Source organism: Frieseomelitta varia, unplaced genomic scaffold (assembly GCF_011392965.1).
Source record: "Frieseomelitta varia isolate USP_RPSP 00005682 unplaced genomic scaffold, Fvar_1.2 scaffold_309, whole genome shotgun sequence".
NCBI lineage: Eukaryota > Metazoa > Arthropoda > Insecta > Hymenoptera > Apidae > Frieseomelitta > Frieseomelitta varia.
Window position 1 is genome coordinate 14,882 of NW_025110045.1, and position 18,868 is coordinate 33,749.

General features: G+C 34.9%; 4 protein-coding genes across 4 annotated transcripts; 2 read left to right on the forward strand and 2 right to left on the reverse strand.

The window, feature by feature from the left end:
• Positions 1 to 3,052: 3,052 nt before the first annotated feature.
• LOC122529795 lies at positions 3,053 to 10,941 on the forward strand. Its single transcript, XM_043656237.1, has 3 exons — positions 3,053 to 4,051; positions 7,533 to 7,729; positions 9,797 to 10,941. Exons 1-3 carry the CDS (start codon positions 3,601 to 3,603, stop codon positions 10,007 to 10,009), a joined length of 861 nt encoding a protein of 286 aa, XP_043512172.1. The 5' UTR covers positions 3,053 to 3,600; the 3' UTR covers positions 10,010 to 10,941.
• Positions 10,942 to 12,719: 1,778 nt separating this feature from the next.
• LOC122529796 (peroxiredoxin-like) lies at positions 12,720 to 14,088 on the reverse strand. Its single transcript, XM_043656238.1, has 4 exons — positions 13,888 to 14,088; positions 13,699 to 13,782; positions 13,369 to 13,592; positions 12,720 to 13,289 (listed from the first exon to the last, which is right to left on the reverse strand). The coding sequence occupies exons 2-4, from the start codon at positions 13,741 to 13,743 to the stop codon at positions 12,830 to 12,832; spliced, it is 729 nt and encodes a 242-aa protein (XP_043512173.1). The 5' UTR covers positions 13,744 to 13,782; positions 13,888 to 14,088; the 3' UTR covers positions 12,720 to 12,829.
• A 375-nt stretch (positions 14,089 to 14,463) lies between these two features.
• LOC122529792 (negative elongation factor A) lies at positions 14,464 to 17,065 on the reverse strand. The gene is made up of 6 exons (XM_043656233.1): positions 16,814 to 17,065; positions 16,048 to 16,480; positions 15,548 to 15,961; positions 15,299 to 15,486; positions 15,127 to 15,226; positions 14,464 to 15,057 (listed from the first exon to the last, which is right to left on the reverse strand). The coding sequence occupies exons 1-6, from the start codon at positions 17,045 to 17,047 to the stop codon at positions 14,825 to 14,827; spliced, it is 1,602 nt and encodes a 533-aa protein (XP_043512168.1). The 5' UTR covers positions 17,048 to 17,065; the 3' UTR covers positions 14,464 to 14,824.
• A 276-nt stretch (positions 17,066 to 17,341) lies between these two features.
• LOC122529794 (cellular tumor antigen p53) lies at positions 17,342 to 18,828 on the forward strand. Its single transcript, XM_043656236.1, has 3 exons — positions 17,342 to 17,510; positions 17,685 to 17,901; positions 17,987 to 18,828. The coding sequence occupies exons 1-3, from the start codon at positions 17,428 to 17,430 to the stop codon at positions 18,704 to 18,706; spliced, it is 1,020 nt and encodes a 339-aa protein (XP_043512171.1). The 5' UTR covers positions 17,342 to 17,427; the 3' UTR covers positions 18,707 to 18,828.
• The last annotated feature ends 40 nt before the right edge of the window (positions 18,829 to 18,868 follow it).

The window sequence follows — 18,868 nt, forward strand, 5'->3', positions numbered from 1 at the left end:
GTTATAAAGTAATATTGTTTACTTGTACTGCAAAGTTATAAATAGAATTTTTATATTTACTGCATAAGAAACAGAAGTAAACTTTGTCCGCGTAAATACGGAGTTTATTTATATATTTCGCTGATATAATTTCTTCTTACTATTCTAGACTTACAATTAGCCACAGACGAGGTTTGTGACTTAGCTTTGATGTTACCGATAGAGCAAAAGAATAAGATTACAAATTATTGGTAGCTAGAATCAAAACTAAATTTGAATTTGGAAATTTGAATGATTCGAATTTAGATTTAACATGACTTTGAGTTTCAAAATTTCAGCATCTTGTTTGTACAAGTATCTCTATGAAAATATAACGAAAGAAGATTCGTTTAAATCTAAATTTATCGATATCATTGACTAGATTAAATATAATTTCTAAATTTATGTTTCCAAACTCTTTAAATTATAGAAGACATATAAAAGCTTCTAACACAGACGAGGTATATAAATATTTCTAATTTTTCATACGGTCGATATTTCAGAGTGAAACACAATGTTCCATCTGCAGGAAATGTAGTTCCCGCTACCATTTGAAAATTACATTTCGTCGTGTCACAGAGAAACTTGAGTAATGTGAAAACGTACATTTGGAAATCGCAATAGAAAATTTTTCTACCAATACTTGGCCTTTCACTTCCGTATACATGGCAACTGCAAATACAACGTTCATACGTGTTTTACAGGTATTCTTCTAACCAGTCTTTTTATACTTTCTTAATATTTACCTTTTTAAAGTGAATCTTGTGTACAATATTCTTTTTCTACTTTGCTTCAACAATTTTACACATTCAAAGTACGTCCAATGTTTATCAAAAAAATATTTTGTGCCCAGCTTAAAATTTTTCAATGAAATATTCTTTACCATATTCTTCGTGCGATTTTTAAGCTTTGTTGATTTTAAATTACGATTCAGATAACCGTCAAATATCGTTTTCATCTAAATAGAAAAATTCAGTAGGAAAATATGTTTCATTTATTTATTTATATTATTTATATGAATCCATATTTCATATTATGCACTCTGTTTGTTTTTCATCCTCGTACACAAATCTCTTTCCAATTTTTTATAACATTCCAAAGCTCTCCAGATCAGATGGCCAGTGGTTGAGTCACATTTAAAAAAGTAAAGTAATAATTGTTGCAACACTCGGAGAATTGTCTCGATCTGGCAAAAACATCATTTCGAATTGTTGGCAAATTGCTTTCTTACTGGTTCGAACCTACTAAAAGCGACGCCTTCGAGATCCAACTCCCGCTTGTTGCGAGTCGTTACGAAGCGCGTAGAAAGCTCGGTTGCGTAACAGATAACCGGATCTCTTCGAGAAGCAGTTTCCGTGCTGTGGAACCAACCAAACCTTGATCAGACCGGGAAATCGTCGAAAGAGAGACCGAGAGAGAGAGAGACTGAGAAATTTGGAGAAACTTTCGAAGCTCCGTAATGCGAACAAAAATCGAGGAGCTCACGGTGAGAGCCGCGATCGAAAGTCCCTCGCGACGGTTTTACAAGCGCCCGCATTACGTAAATATCAAATACGAGTGAAAATATGTGACAGCCGTGTCCCCGATGATCTAACGACTGTTAACAGATAATATAATAAATAAAAGGATGTCCTGGTTACGTAGTTGACAATGACGAGACACTTGACAAGTGGCTCGATGCGAATCTTCCGAAGGAACGAAGAAGTAGTTTTATTTCGAGCGGAAGTCTGTTTAAAATCTCGTTCGTTAAATCATATTTTGAGCAGCTGAGCAACGAGTACATCTACTTTCCGTTGTCGCTGGATAACATTTTATCAAAGCCTTTTGCCGTGTCTTGGAGATTGGACAGAAGCGGAAGATGCAATTTCGCGGAGAAAATCTGAACATCAGGAACGTGCACTTCGTTTAGGCGCTTCCCTTTCAAACGCAGGAAGAACTTAATTCAACGCGCTTCATGGAAAAGTGAAAACAAAACAGGTCGCGTATAGTTCGCTTTTACTTCAAACGTTGCCAAGTTTTTACAAAAATTCGTGTCAACGATAACACATTGTTCGGCGAGAACGCGACCTATAAAATACCTTCGGGTGTTTTTACGCCGAATATTCTATGAAAGGAAGAAGAGCTATTAGTCGAGGGAAAACTGTTGCCACGAAAAACATTTTCTTTTTTCGTCGTGGTTTTTCCCCGGTAGAAATACCCGTTTCCTGTTTTCTCGTAGTCAGCACAGAGCACACGCTGCTCCCGCATATGAGCTCGCAAATGTGATTTTGTTTGTGGACAGGATACACAAGAAAATAAGAAAAAAAAAAAAAAATATTTATCATCTTTACTATACTCCAACGAGGCGATTTACCGTACACATGCAAAAGAAATTTACGAGCCATTAACTTCTTTATACCATAGAAATTTCTAATCTTAAGATGCTCGTCATCTGTGTAAAGCAATAAGCGGTCGAACGAAAGAATGACGATTGGAAAAAATGAAATTGGAATTCAAATGGTAAACACTATAGTTTATTGAAATAACAATAACAACTTTAGAGCCCATAACAAGAGTAATCGACGTGACATCCATCGCTTTTTCTAAATATTATTGACGAACGAAAAAACGATTTGTGGTCGAATCGCTGTATCTAAAAATTACGTGGCAAATTTTCATTTTAATTTCTCATTAAAAATTATCTTTTTTCTCTAATCTCTTCGATTATTCTCTGATGATTACACGGAGCAATGTTCACGGATTATGCAATTAGTAAATGTAATTTCTTCATAACAATGACTTTGATGATTTTTGGCATTTAAAAGCACCATCATCAAATCTGAGCAAATAATCGAACGAAGAGACATTCTCTTCGTATTTAGAAAGTCCTTTCTATATACGGAGAGAATTTTGACGTAGGAATTTATCGAAAAGCTCATTAGAAGAAAGCATGTGTTGAATGACGACTGTGTTCGGGGGACCGAAGAAGGAAATGTATTTACTATGGTAAAGTATATCGTGAAGAGAAAGGGGAACCGGCGTCCACGGGTAAACGTGAATGCTGACTCGATTCGCTTCATTCAGTGCGTGATCCTTAGTCTCGTGTGTGCGTCCGTCTTTCTCTCTTAAGATTCGATTTTCTTTTTTTTACTCGTATGCAGTGTGCCGAAGTGAACAGATGATTCAAGCTCGATTTCTATGATTTACCTGATAATCTCATCTGAATTATTGTCGTTACTCAGCGTACGTAATCGACATTAGAAACAAAGCCGAACCGGTGGTTAGTAAGAAACGAAATTGAGTCGTTTATATCGTTTATACGATCGTAAACAGACAGAGAAATATCGTGGCTAAATTCCTGTCACGATCAACATTCCGCGTCCTTAAACATGCTCGAGGATCTAAATAGCTGAACGATTCGGAAACGAAAATTGCCCATCGTTCAGTCGTTATAGTAATTTAATATGACGTCTAGAAATTTAGTCGAATGAAATCAATGAAGTACTTAGAAGTTGAAAGAAATATCGAACATCGGTCCATATTGAGAAAAATAAGAGATAAAACACGAAGTAATTGGACAATCCTGAAACAAATCATTCAAAAATGATTCTCTTCTTCGGTTATTTCTTATTGATGCTAAGTTGCATGGTACGCGCAACTCCACTTTCGAAAAACGAATCCAACATCCTCCGGATCGGAAGAACTCGCAATGTGTCGTTGGCAACAGTCAATCAGGCAAATTTGAACAGCAATGATTTCGAGGCGGGGAAACATAGACAGGGTTCGTTAATTGCATTCAGCAAAAACAATCCAGAACTTGATTGGAAGAAATATTTGAAGCTGTTCGACGAGAAAAAAGAGCAGCACCAAGATCTCGATATCGATTTCATGAAGGAGAAGCTCGAGAGGACAGCGAATAGTATCCAGTGGCTGGCAGATCTTTACGATCCCCTCAAGTGGTCCAGAGTACCTGGTAAACTCGAGGACGATTGCAGGAAGGAGCTGGAATTCTTTCTGAAGTCTCTCAAGGATGGAAAGCTATGGGCTGCCAAGAGTGAGTAGAAACGATCAACGGGAAGCAGGCAACGTTCGATCGTAGATTTTCGGGAAAATCTACAAGTAATGTCACGCGGCGAACAATTACACTCACGATGCCGTAACGTTCGCATTTTTTCAAACTTCGGCACATTATTTGCGATCAACAACAAGCGTTTCGGAGAAACCCGCGATTCGTTAAGTTTCCGTGTAGCGTGTCGTTGGCAGATTCGATTATTAAATGCGTTATTGCCTTGCGAAATAGCAATTTACTGCCTCATTTCAGCAGAGCAGTTGCATTGCCTTTTGTTCCCTTCGTACCACCGGAACGAACACTTTATCATAAAATGAATTTTCAAACTTGTTCTTCCGTGGATAAAACAATTCAAGAATATTCACGGCTCGAGACGGGTGCAGAAGGCTAAGTTGGATGGACAGTCTATTACGATGTTCCAAGGCAAGTTATTACGAAATTTAGGTCTCGAGTTAAGAACGGCAAAGTTATTGTCGTAAATTACAATGGAGCCAACACCTTGCAGTTGCAAACTTTCTCGTTCTTAGCGCGTCACGGAATCACTATCAAGAATCAAGTCGCATCGGTCACTGCTAAACTTTTCGAAGAAAGTTCGAAATCTAAGATATTTCCTTTCTATTAATTACACATATCCAATGGTAAATCGAAAGTCCGTATTTCGCTGGATAAATGGCAGTTGGCGCCGTCCGGACTTACGCAATTGATTCATTTCCACCCGATAACGGTGTAATGTACTTTAGAGGAAAATTTGCTTTCTATACCGCGGAACTTCCAACACTTTATGTAATTTGATTTACGTGAACTTCGTACGCCGAGTCGTTTGTTCCGCAGTGACTCTGTTTATCTCGATCATTGTCGATCTTTATCAAACGATCGTTATCTGATTCGTTATCGATCGATATCTTTGAATATCCGTCAGAACTTATGGCATCTTCCAGCTGAAAGTTTCGAGTTCCTAATTTACAATTAGATGCGTACGATTCATGTGATAAGCTTGAATATCGAAAGTCCTGAACCGGAAAGAATTTGTTCAAAAATAAATAGTGTAGTTCAAAGTTCGAAAATTTGATGAAATCTATCGGATTTTCTAGATCGGTGAACAAACAAGGATCAGATCATTGTTGCTGGTCACGAATCGTTGTGAAACTGCAATGTGAAAATCAAAATCGGTTCGATCGTCGACAAACTGCATGCGACATTATCTTCCTCGCTCTCGTGCGGGTACATTCACTTTTTGACGCGACATAAATGCTCTTTGACACCATTTGTCTCCTTTCTACAGAGATGCATTGCAATATACGGAGGAATATAAAAATGATAGGAATATAAATATACAAGATAACAAGCACAACTCAATTTTTTTAATCGTCTTAACCTCTTACTTATTAATTAGACTGATCAAAAAAAAACTTTTCTTTCTTTAAGGATCAACAATTTGTAAAAATTTTACAATCAACATGAATAGATTTCTATTAATATTCATAGTAATTCATTTATCTTGTCCTTCCTGTCTTGTTCTTCTGTTCTTTCAATTGTACAGCTTGATTCTTCGTATTAAGTATTTCTTTCGTCAAACAATTTTGTAAAGATTGAAGCAAATTATTAATTTATCTAAAAATGGATGTAAAATCTGCCTCTATTGAAAATTCTTCTGTCAAACTTTCCTACAAAACACATCTAAAATTGACTTTATTGTAAAATAATTTACTGAACTGTCAATTTAGCTAATAATATTATACTAATATTTATTTATATATTTTACACATTATAATAATTTATTTATCTAATAATATTATTATATAATATAATACATTTTATCATTTGCGTTCTGATTCAAAAGTGCATAAATTTTAACTACCGGTGTGTAAAAACTCCCCATAGTTGTAAAGAAATAATGTTCGATGACAGAATTTTTCGATCAACCTAATACCATGAATCTCTACTGACACTTCAATCGCATAAAGTATCGAATTTTTGTACGTGAATGGTATCGAAACGAACGTATTCGAAAGAGAGATTACGCGTATAACTTTTACGCTTTGTACTTGATGATATCATGATAAATGCTGACATAAAAATTTAACAATATCGTTGTTCGTACCAGAGAATTCGCGAAAACCGATGAATTTTATGAAACGCGTATGCTGTGCACATATTGTATATTTGGATGCTTCAGTTGAAAATTGAATTTTAACGTATTTATGCGAATTCGGGGAACAGTTGAATATTGCACAGAAAATATAGGGTACGTTTTAAACGTGAATTTAACGTAGAATGTACAATGTCAGTAACCTCGAGAAGTAACTGGAAACATTCGTTTTGCAGAAATTACTCTTTCGACGTTGTGACGTTTTAAATTCGTATTGGATGCGCGCAGGCTGTTACATCAGATGTAATCTTGCAGACTGCTTTGCTCGTACGATGAACCAAGCCAATTCAGCCCGTCACCGCGGTGTTTCGAAAGCGCGTGGCTGCTCACCGATCCTCCTTTTTCTGACACAAAACATTAACCGTGTGTGGATTCGGTAAACAAAATGTAATAATTAAGAAAGTCTTTGAAGAAGAGTTAATATAGTCAATTATCAATTTTATACATTTGTAAAGAATTAGGAGTTGCAAAAATGTATATAATACACACATACACACACATACTGTGCATGTTATGTATATCATGTATTCTATATTATATACATAATATATACAATGTATACAAAATATTTATATAAAATATCTAAAATATATTAAATCTATATAATGCACAGTAGATAGAACTAGTGATGTTCAATAAAAATTTTAAAATACACGAAATATAATGATTATACGTACACATATGCATCGAGTGTATGTTTTGGTCAAACAGTGGAATTTTTTGTTACTTTCTGAGAGTCATTTAAACATGGTTAATATTTTTAAAAAATGTGAAAATTGATTGCTCATCGATTCAATTGTTTGGCTTTAACGCCGCGATCCAAGATTCACATGAAATCACGTTCACTTAAACGCACGTTATTGCCAGTGGAGCGTTTTTTTTCTTGCGTTGCCAGTCGAATGCACTTTCTCCACTGCTGTGGTCACAGTCTGGCTTTACGTAACTGACAATGAACCTTTCAGGCGTGGTCGTGTAATCCAACCCTCGAAAGCTGGAATTCTAAGAGCCTTGCGCAAATCTCGAACAGGGACAAATGAAAACAGGGAAGACGGAGAAGGACTTTTCGTGACAAAAAAAAAAAAAAAAAAAAAAAAAAAAAAAAAACCTCTGACAATCTTTTCGTCCCTACTGTTCTCTTGAGTTCTCGAAAGCTTATCTCTCGCCAACCTCGCCAACCTCTTCGAGGCGGAGCGGTGGTTTTATCGCGAAGAAATGACAGTGTTTGCAGCGTGCGCTTATCTTCCACTCTCTTTCATAAGAATGCTCTTCATCGCGTTTAATTCGTCACTATCCTTCTTCTTTCTTTTTTATCTATAGTGTCGGACGCGAGCGGTCGTTACTCGTCGCAATATCATTTTGGAAACGGCTTCTGGCTCGGTTCGAGCACCCTCTGCAAAGAGCTGAATACCACCGGTCGAGATGTTCGCCAACAGCTCGATGACACGCCACCCTATCCGTTGAAATTTCACGTGGCGAGGATGTACTTGACATTGCCAAAAGAACTCGAATTTTCAGTAAGTATCTTTGCCACTCTCGATCGTCTCTCGTTTGTTTTTACTTTCCCGTCGATAACACTTTAGTTTATTAAATTCATAGAGAACTGTTACCTCGCAAGAAAGTATTTCTGATTCATTTAATTAACATCCTTTGAGAATATTCTCGTGTAAAATTGAATGACTTTCTTTAGAAAATTATAAATACCGTAAATATTACAAAAGAATAATATTTTGTTGGTACATTCATAATTGGGGAGGAAAAATGTTTTTGCTTTTTCATTGTCAGACTGAATTCTACTATACGCAATGTAGCATTTATTACAATTATCAGAATCTAAAAAGTAAAAATGTTTCTTAAAGTTAGATAGTTTGGAATTTAGACTTGTTTTTAACAAAAATTATAAAAAATTAGACCAATTATACGATTTCGATTGAAAATTAATTTTTGATAAACAAGTTGAGACGATAATGAAAATAAATATTATGAATAGAAAATAAAATAAAATAAAACAGATCGAAGAGATGATCCGTACAGAGAAATGTACAAGAAGTAAAATAAACTTTGGAGTTGATCAGTCAATTAGTCAGTTGACTCACTTTTTAATCTACACACCAGTTTGAAAAATATAGTTTCGAAAAAAAATGCGTTTGATGTTTCAAGATACGTACGGTTTAAGTTTGTCATTCCTCAATTGTTAATCGTCGAAAATCATTATAGTCTTCACATATAAATAATGATTTTAACTTGAATCTTGGACAAATAAAATGCTGCGGCTATGTTACTCACATTTTCGCTACTTTCGTTATAATTTGACAACAAAACTTTAAGAATTTATTTTTTAAACATTGTTGTACAAAAGAAGATCGATTTTTTTCGATCTGTTAGACAAAAATCGCCCTTTTAGTCGGCCTCCATGAGCCGAATGACACGATAGCTGTAATAACGAATGAATCATTAGTCGAATTAATTCAACTCACAATCCCAAGCAACACTCGACGGATCATTTATCTTCCGAACAGAACTAGTCAGCGGCTAATTAATCAAATGAATATTTAGCCTCTGCTAAAGCCTCTGTTCGATATTTGCGAATTGAGGGAGTTCGTTAAATTCACCGTTTTTGCTCGAGTAACGAAAAGGAGAGAAGTGAATCATTTCGATGGAAAACTGGAAAATTAACGCAACTTAATACGACAATATTACAGCTATTAGCGTTTTAATCGTGCTTCAAATGTTCGAAAGTTTCGCGAGTAATGAATTTCGTCGCCGCGGAGAATCCAGGTTTTATCAGGTTTTAGCTTAATCAGATTATGCAAGGTTTTATATTTCGCGATTAGAAGGAAGCAACCCCCGCGGTTCGCAGTTATTTTCCTTCGTTATTGCGACACGTTCGCCGCGCGAACGAAGCTAACCAAGATAAAAAACGCCATTCTGGACACTCTTGATAACCTATTCGAAAAGCGAGAAGTTGAGGCAAGCGGCAGCTCGTGGGAAATCTAAGAGGTGGGAAGTTCTTTCGCGAATTTTCCTGTGAACAGACGAAAGTTAATGTCCCGCGACTGTTCGTCAGTATGACCTTTAAAAATTTCCAAATATGTGACCGACGCGAAACTTCAAATGAAAGAGATGTTTCTATACACAGGGAAATTATTGCGCCGAGAGATCCAGCTTACGTCGGACAAGTTCGAAATTGTATCATGACTTTTCTGTCGAGGCGACGTAGGTGGCAAGAGCGTGTCGCAGAAATGAGTAGACCGGCAAATGAACGAGAAAGTACCAAAGGAAGGCAAGCTTAAGTGAAATTGAATTTTGAAAGCTGGTGGGTGTTTGAGGCAGATTGAAAATTATGGTGGCAAAGTAAACAGAAGGGAAATGGAAACGAATGGAAGTTTAATTAATCTTGAAATTGAATCGTTGTGCTCTGATTTATCTTGCTGTCTAATGTCGAAAATTTCATTAAGACACGTCGATCGTTTCCTTCTTTGTTCTATCTAATGTTGTCCTTCTTTGTTGTTTCAATGACGTGATTGACCACCCTGTCCGAGTCACATCGCCGACCGAATTGGAACCGACCAATTTGTTTTCAGACACGACAAGTATTTTTGGGTCTTTGTCTGCCGGCTACGTGCAACCAAGCATCTCTGACCTCGATGCTGAGAGCGAACGCGGATCGGGTCGAACGAGAAGGTAACTCAACGTATCGATCGGCTGGCCCGAAGATTCACATCGTTGAGGTGAAACCTGTGCCTTCCAGCAATTACAACCCCTGGCGCGATCCCAGGTCGTACATCCTTTCGTAAGTAATGCAAGAAACTTTTTCTCTCGTTGCGGCCTCTGTAAATCAGACGAAATTTTTGACCGAGCTCAATTATTTCTTCATCCTCGAGTCGGTTGTTTCTTTACTTGCCACCGTCGTCGAACTAGATTGCAAAGAGATTAACATTTTTTCACGTTGGGCTATGGAGAAAGTAATCGCGAAGCTCGGAAGAAACTTTTAACACCTGACGAAAGAAAGAAAGAACTTGTGGATTGGAAACGGGATTGTAATCTCGTCGACGACGAAACGACGAAAGCGAGGCATTGTGTAGAGAGAATCTTTGATTAATCAAAAATTCTGTGCACGACACTTTCGCGTGCGATACACGAGTTGCCGGAAACGATGTCCGTCTCTGCTTACGTAAAAAAATTTTCATATGTTTCCGTGTGTGAAGCAGCTGTGACGTGACAAGACAATTCTGTTCGTAAATTATATCGTAAATTATATCGTACGATTTACACGCAATTCGACCCGATCGCAACAACTGTTTACACCTGGTTCCATTTGCAAAAGCTTACCCGACATATTTTCTGCCATTGTTTCACCGCGATTTTGCGTGGTTTGACTTTCCTCGCGAAAGGAAAATTATAGAAAATTTAGAAATCATAGAATTCCCATTAAAGAATACACAGAGACACAATTTTTTTGCGCGCAGTTCCTTCAGTTATAAGACCGGAATTTGCGCAATAGTCAACATTCACTTCGATAAATAAGCACGAGTAACTTATACTTACATTCATACGCCTAATTATGTGTTGAGATTCACGGTACAATTAACTTGCAACAGCGTTACGATCCATTTTAATGTATCTTACATAAGGAAAAAACTTTTCCTCGTTGTCTGATTACATGCGAGTCACGCAAATATAAAATTGTGCAAAAAAAAAAAAAAAAAAAAAAGAAAAAATATTAAGACATGAAACGCGTTGTTTGGCCCTATAATTCTAGCCTTCTATAATTCTAAATGTTAGAATTATTCTATACAAGGGACGTTAGGCTTCTTGTCCGCATGAAAAAATTTATTATTTTTAGATCTATTTGGGCAACGGCCTTTTTCGGCTGTTTCATGCTGGTAAAAAGTTCTAATAAACCACGTTCTATCGCGGCTGCTGTAACGCGATCATTTATTGTTATTATTCCTGGCCACTAATCTGCGTACCTGTTATACTTGATGTCCTCTAGAAATAGTTGGCATCGATCGTCGATATCGATGTTTAATTTCATCATTTTTAAATGAATTACGTTAAGGCAATCAAACGATTCGCACTTTAAAGTGATTGGTCAGCACTAGCCATCACATTCGCATAAAATAGGCCCGCTGTTAGCGGGGAAGATCATTGCAACATTTAGTGCGACAGTGCAAAACTCAGTGCACAAGACAATACATCGTTGTAGACGTTACATTACACCAAAATTATATAATTCACTCATCACGATCTTCGATCCTATCGAAATCGTTACATTTCATTTCATTTCGCTATACTTCACTCGCATGGTCGCTATTCGCCTCAAAATTCAAACATCTTGAATCCATATTGCTTGGTTCATAGAGCCACAACAACAATTGTATGCAAAGACGCGAATAAACGAAATTTTTTTCATTTTCGACATTCTGAATATACTTAGATGTCTTACTCTTTTTTTGAAAAAAAAGGAAGAAAAAATAAGCATTTCTCAACGTTTCCATGATTTGACAAATGATAGGTAAATTTCGTTCGATGAAAACAATATCCCCTATCGACACGCGACATCTCGACATCATAAAGTTAATTCACACTATCTCGAAAGGAAGACGAAATATGTTTAATCTTGAGATTTCGACTCGTAGAGGACAGGATTGGATTTTGTAGGGCGAAAAAGGATGAGCCGTTTATCTCGGCGTCGCTTTTCAGTTTTTCCCTGCTTCCCGGTATATCTTATACGTCGCTCGTTCTCCGACCCTCTTTGGTTACTTTATCCCTTCCTTTAGGGGCGTTACCGGCGTCGGTATCTTCTTTACGAAATAATAAGCTCTCTCTTATAAATTCATCGTAAATGCGGTTCCACCAATTCCCTGAATCAGCCTCCTTTCCGGCAATCAGGCTCCTTTGATATCGATCAATATTGCTCGCAATTGAGAATTTTCTATTGATCACAGGAAAGAAACGGCGACTCGATTGAAAATGAATATTTTCATATTAGTAAAGAATATTAAATGACATATGATTTATAAATAAAAGTATTTCTCAATTACTTAAGCTAGATTGTTATAGTCCATCTATGTTGCTCTTTTTCAAACAGAATTACTTTAGCCGTGAAGAAACAGAGAATCCAAAACGAACTTTGAAAATTTGATCCATTCTTATTACTTTCATTGCTACAAAAAAATCAAATTAATTAACACAAGATTGCTGTTCTTTTTTATACTTTTTTATACTGAGACTCTAGATTCGACTCTTAAATTCTCTGTCACACGCGTATGTACGAGACTGTTCACGCACCTTTTTCTACACTTTTTATTTTTAATTTGAGCACCGCAAGCAGTCCTCTTTAATTCTGATTGAAGGGACTAAATACACTTTCGACTCTGTTATTACAAAACGATCTACGAACAATCCAATTATGTAAATGCGCATACCATCATTCATATCTTTTGTTGCTGGAAAAAAAAATTAAAATAGAATAAAAAATAAGTGAAAAAAAATTATATAAGATTGCGAAAAGCATATTATTCTGTCACCGTGACATCTACAAATATGTTAATATTTTATTTTTATTACTTTTTATACAATACAATACAATTATACGATTGAAAAAACTAAGTTTAATTAACTGATTCAAAATACTGTTTACTATCTTTTGGATTTGGTTTAATAGTTTTAGAATCTGGCTGCCAATTGGCAGGACAGACTTCTCCATGCTTTTCAACGAATTGGAATGCCTTGATGAGTCTCAATGTTTCATCTACGCTTCTGCCCACTGGTAAATCATTTACAGAAAGCTGCCTCAGTATTCCATCTTTGTCAATGATGAAAAGACCTCGTAAGGCAATTCCAGAATCTGGGAGAAGTACATTGTATTTAGCAGATATTTCCTTGTTAAAGTCACTGAGAAGAGGATAGCCCAAATTGCCACCTAGACCTCCCTGCTTTCTTGGCGTATTAATCCATGCTAAATGACTAAAATGCGAATCTGTAGAAACTCCAATTACTTGAGTATTCAGAGTTTTAAACTCTGAAATTCTTTCACTGAATGCTATCAGCTCAGTGGGGCATACAAATGTACTAAAAATAAAATCTTAGATTAATCTTAAGAATTTAGTATTCTTTAATAAGCTTCATTACTAACAACCTAACAACTTACAAGTCTAAAGGATAAAAAAAAAGAACAACATATTTTCCCCTATAATCGCTTAGTTTGATTTCCTTAAAATCACCATCAACTACCGCAGTTCCAGAAAATTCAGGTGCAGGCTTTTGAATGTGAAGTTGACAAGAAGAAAGATTGCTACTAACACAAAGACTTCGAGCATGTTGTACTAAAGTCGGATATCTAGTTTTCATCAAATTTGATGTTGCAACAAATACCTGTAAATATACACATACGTATATATAAACATCACGTTACGTGTATATTAAAATAAATCTTAAAATTTAAATCAGTTACTTAATATCTCTATAATATTAGACTTACTGCTTTGCACGTTTGAGAATGTAGAGATGTTAACAATCGTAGCATTGTTAATGTATAAATTATTAGTTATATCGATGACAAAATCTTTAAACAAACACAAGATTCCTTTACAGAACAATCAAATGCAGCTATGTGTTTATTTTTGAAGGTTTAATAACGCGTAGTTTTCAAAGAGGTTATATAACTCACTTTTCTTGTAAATGACGCATTTTAATAAGATGTAATTACGGAAGATCAGTGAATTTGTTACACTTATTTCAGTTACATACAGGTTTATTCAAATGCTGTTGTTATAAAAATAATTGTTTAAATTCTTACGAAATATTCTCTTCGAAAAGTAAAATATCTCTGTAGTAAAACGTTAGAGGGCGACTATTGTCGGAATAAAATTTGAAATTGATCTTTGGAGTCGTATGTTGATACCAACTTGAATATCTAGAATTATTCTCAAATAATGTATTCGATTAACTGATAAGGTACAACATTAAATATTAATCAATATAACTATATTTTATTCAAGTAACAATATTATAAGTTTTATGTTCGTTCTTATTCTATATAGTGGGGAAACATTTTATATTTATATGTAAATTCAAATTATGAACGATAATCATAGCATGTAAATTAGTGACGTTTGGTTTCCCCTACAATGGAAAATATCACATTATTTGTTGATAGTAAATATTTCTAATTAACCAATGATTCACGATAATTTGTTCATTATCGGTGAAATCAGATACGCATTAAAAATAGAGATTTTTACTTCCATAGTACTTGAAATCTGTTGAAGGTGATTAATTCAAACGTTGTTTCTGATAAAAAATGCGTTCATTGTTTAACCGATCTTCGATTTTGAAATAGTGTACGTGATTATTACATATTATTTTTTTTAAAATAACTGAAGCTTTTTTCACATAATTTTAACATATATGTACACTGTACTTTAAAACTTTACTACTAAAACATGATACACAAATCTGTTTATAGCACATGGAATACAGAGGCCACACCTTGCCTTCTGCACTCAAATTCTTTTGCTATCTATAGAATAGTTTTTTTTTTAACTGTCATCCGACAGCGTTATTATCTATATAATCATAATTTGATAAACATCTCTTTTTTTTCTTTAATTGGAAGCCGTTGCGGTTGCATTAGGAGCAGGGGTTGCAGCAGACGTTGATTCTTCTGTAACGATTCGCCGATTTTTTTTTATCCTCTTCCATTCACCATTCGTATAATTCATTTGAAAATGTGTTTCGACTAACATGGGTACAGTAGTACCATCTGATTGAGTCACTTCCTCTATATTTTCCGAAAGCATTACTGTGACTATATTACCCAATTTCGGACAAGGATTATCTAAATACATAATAAAAGATGATAAATAAGCTTCATACGAGTTACTTGGAAACTTTAACAAATACATACCCCTTGAACCAGCCATGAAACCTAGAATAAGGGCTTTTTCTGGTCGAGTTACTTTATTAGCTGTTCTAAACATTTCTTGTGCCTCTAGCATTTGTTCTCGCTATAAATACACGACATAATTATGATTTTACGAAATTACAAATCTTTTTATATTATAAATATTTGTATATACCGTTAGAGATAAGCCCTTTCTTGTGTTTGCTGCTGCATTAGCAGGTTGTGCGGTAGTCTGTATACGAATTTGTGTAACCGTTTGAGCTGGTCTGACTGTTTGTACTCCGACAGGTGTACTTTCCACTGGCGTAATAACCGTCGGTGTCGAAACAGGTATAACTGTCGTAGGTGTACTTGGTGTGGTAGCTGTATCAGAAAAAATTGATTATTTTCTATTCATAAAATAAAGTTATATATAAAAACATACGAATTTGTGGTGTCGTTACTGCCGATACTGCACTTGGTGGAGTAGGTGTCGTATAAGATTGTATAGATGCTACAGGAGTGATTGGAGTAGCAGGTGGATTGATTGAAGTTAAACCCTGGGCATATTCTGGAGTCGTCGATGTTTCTGTTGTAGTCGTGGCTGTTGAAGCTGCAGCAGCTGCCACTGCTTGAGCTTCTGCAACTTTTTTCTGTTGTTCTTCTAATTCCATCATTCTCTTTCGTTTCTTTGCTTGGGCATAACCAAGTGGTTGTTCGTTAATATCCAATAGCTTAATGCCTACGTCTTTACGCATTCTGTTACTAATAGGTGTCCTATTAGACATCGAAGAAGTCGTAAGCGAGGGAGAACGAAAGCCACTTGTAGGAACTCTACTAGGAATGCCTTTCAGAGGTGCTACAAATAACATATTATTTTATGGTTTTATATTCATTCTGTTCTCTCCAAGACAATACTAATTGAAACTATATATATAAGCTTACTTGTGTCAGTCATTTTTCTGGGCATTCCTCTACTTCTCACAGGCACTGTAGGAGCAGTACTTTTTTTCAAATTACTTGCAGCATCAGTACTTTTTTGAAGTAATTCTGCTCTTAATGCTGCACTTTTTGGTTTTCTCTTTAGTGTAAAATGTTTAACTGGTGTAGGCTGTTGACCAACCACGGATGTAAGAGCAGTCTTATTAAGATAATGACATTCTAATGGAAGCATAGCTGGATCATTTTGCTTTTTCAAAAGTTTTCGAAGATCATTCACTAATTCTCCAAAAATAGGCCTATGTTCATCTAAATCTGTGATGTCTGTGTTTAAAGAGCCTGTTGATGGAAACGTCTTCATCGCTTCGGATAACATCGATACCCATAGTTCACTATCCAATGATGCCACTTCAATGATTTCTTCCAATTCAACACGCCACTGTAGAATTGAGTAAAATCATAAATTACATTTAAAAATGTAAAAATACATAACACATTTTTTAAAAGAGAAACGATTAAAATTCATGAACATTAATTGTACTTAAATTTTACAGAAAATATTAGTCACATATAACTAGTTACTAAACGTTTCAAAAACATTTATTGTCTAAATGAAACTAAATAACAACGGGAGTATAATATATACAATAGTTATTAAATATTTAAAAAATGAAATCATTGTTATCAATCTCTTTACATCAGTATTTTAACAACAAATTTCTCGACTTTTTCACGCATTAAGAATCTATACCAGACAAACCGCATGCCTTACCTCTTCGACATTCCGTCTTGGTATGTGAAAAAACGAAAGAAGTAATTTGAGTTTAACTTGTGTTTGAAGATCTGGAAAACAGTCTTTAATATTCCGCAATACTTCTGCGTTGAGTTGTGAACAAATTGAACTTCCAGTCCAGCTATCATTTGACGTACCAAGCTTGTTATGAAGCCACAACGACGTATCACTGTCCCTTACATTCGCCATATTGGAGTCGTTTGTTTCGTACATGTAACGTACATTGCCGTACTGTGCCACATGGTATTCCCGCCATAAAGTAACGTGACTTATGTCCATGTAATATGCAGATTGTAGATAGGTATCTAATTACAAAAAATATTTCACTTAACAATTTTTTTCATAAACTATTTAAGATAATTAAATATAATTTAACTTTTCATTTTTCTCAACTTCATAATACTAAATGTGACTTCGTTTAACTAAGTTATACAATGTTACTGTTTCATGATAAATCACATTAAAAGCGGCTTTTAACGTATGATCGTAAATTGGAAATCGATCGTTATTTTAACAAAAGATTTTCCCGCGGATATATGTAAATGGCGTCTAGCGTGATGTTAGTTTGATATCTAACAAATATTTAATGGAATATGACTGCTACAAATGGTTTTTCAGATTCGCAAGAGTCTGATTTATTAGGCGAAGAAGAATATAAAACACTAGTGAAAGATATGTAAGAAATACTGATATATAATAACTATGCTATATGATCTTTTTATACTGATATATAATAACTATGATATATAATCTTTTTATACATTTCGATATCTTGGTTTTTTCCTATATATATATATTTATATATATTTATGTCATTTACATGTTTACATATTTGTGCCGCTTTATTTAGTGGATTTGTGCCCACACCCTGGATACAAAGTGTAACGGAAGAGATGGAGGAAAAATATGATTTACCACAATATTTGGAAGCCGAAATAAAGGATGAAGAACAAGAAGAAGAATATTTCCAAGAACTTGATCCTGCTATTCCAATAAAGGAAGAGTTTCCTGGTCGTTATAATTTCCAGGTTTCATTGGGTAATCTAGACTCCAGTAAAAATTGGGTAGTAAGTATACAATTATTAAATTATTATTTTAATTATTGCATGCAAAAATGTCCTTTAATTTTAATTTTATTCATTTTATATTTAGTATTCACAAGTATTGAAAAAAGTGTTTATCAACATGGAAGAAACACTGCCATTACGCTTTAAATGGGAACCACCTGAAGATGGTCTCCTTTTACGTACTGCCATGGTTTTTAGTTTAGATCAATATGCTAGTGATCCAGTTAGGAGATGTCATAATCATATGGCACCAAATAATCCAAGTAATAGAGATGTATTACCCAGCGTGATCAAACATGTTGTTCGTTGTACACATCATCTTACCATGTATGAAGAAAGAAATGAACATTTATCTATAGTGACACCTCTTAATAGACCACAACCTGGATCACAATATGTTCTAGTGTGTTTTAAATTTTTATGTAAAAATAGTTGTCCATCTGGAATGAATCGCAGACCAACAGAGTTAATTTTTACTTTGGAAGATAGTAACAGAAGAATTTTAGGTCGACAAAGACTTCCTGTTAGAGTTTGTAGTTGTCCCAAAAGAGATAAAAAGAAAGAAGAAGCTGAAGTGTCACAACCTGATGTAAAAAAAAGAAAAGTTTGCATACCAGCTGGAAAAAAAATGATGCCTTCCTGCGATACACATATATTCAATGTACAATTAAGCATTGTTGGAAAAGAAAATTATTTGGCTGTATTAAAGTATGCATTTGATATTATGGCTGGCCAAGCCATAAAAACTGGTCAGCTTGATTTTTTTAAGCCATATTTAGACGATATATTACGTAAAACACCCTAAATTTAACATTTTAAGTTTGTACCGTTATCTATTGACATATCTTATAAATTTTAATTATAATTTTAATTATTAACTTTATCAACATTTAACTAAATGTTGATTTAAAATAAGACGATGCTTTTTATTTTGTAATGTATCCCAATACTGTTTACATAAATAACG

Coding starts and splice junctions, on each gene's coding strand:
- LOC122529792 (XM_043656233.1), bottom strand. CDS start 17,047: ATGTACGAAACAAACGACTCCAATATGGCGAATGTAAGGGACAGTGAT. Junction 15,962..16,047: donor CAGAAAAATGACTGACACAA/GTAAGCTTATAT, acceptor TGTTATTTGTAG/CACCTCTGAAAGGCATTCCT. Junction 15,227..15,298: donor GAAAGGGCTTATCTCTAACG/GTATATACAAAT, acceptor GTGTATTTATAG/CGAGAACAAATGCTAGAGGC.
- LOC122529796 (XM_043656238.1), bottom strand. CDS start 13,743: ATGCTACGATTGTTAACATCTCTACATTCTCAAACGTGCAAAGCA. Junction 13,593..13,698: donor ATTCTCAAACGTGCAAAGCA/GTAAGTCTAATA, acceptor GTATATTTACAG/GTATTTGTTGCAACATCAAA. Junction 13,290..13,368: donor TTTTTTTATCCTTTAGACTT/GTAAGTTGTTAG, acceptor TTTTATTTTTAG/TACATTTGTATGCCCCACTG.
- LOC122529794 (XM_043656236.1), top strand. CDS start 17,428: ATGACTGCTACAAATGGTTTTTCAGATTCGCAAGAGTCTGATTTATTA. Junction 17,511..17,684: donor AAAACACTAGTGAAAGATAT/GTAAGAAATACT, acceptor CGCTTTATTTAG/TGGATTTGTGCCCACACCCT. Junction 17,902..17,986: donor ACTCCAGTAAAAATTGGGTA/GTAAGTATACAA, acceptor TTTTATATTTAG/TATTCACAAGTATTGAAAAA.
- LOC122529795 (XM_043656237.1), top strand. CDS start 3,601: ATGATTCTCTTCTTCGGTTATTTCTTATTGATGCTAAGTTGCATGGTA. Junction 4,052..7,532: donor AAAGCTATGGGCTGCCAAGA/GTGAGTAGAAAC, acceptor TTTTATCTATAG/TGTCGGACGCGAGCGGTCGT. Junction 7,730..9,796: donor CAAAAGAACTCGAATTTTCA/GTAAGTATCTTT, acceptor ATTTGTTTTCAG/ACACGACAAGTATTTTTGGG.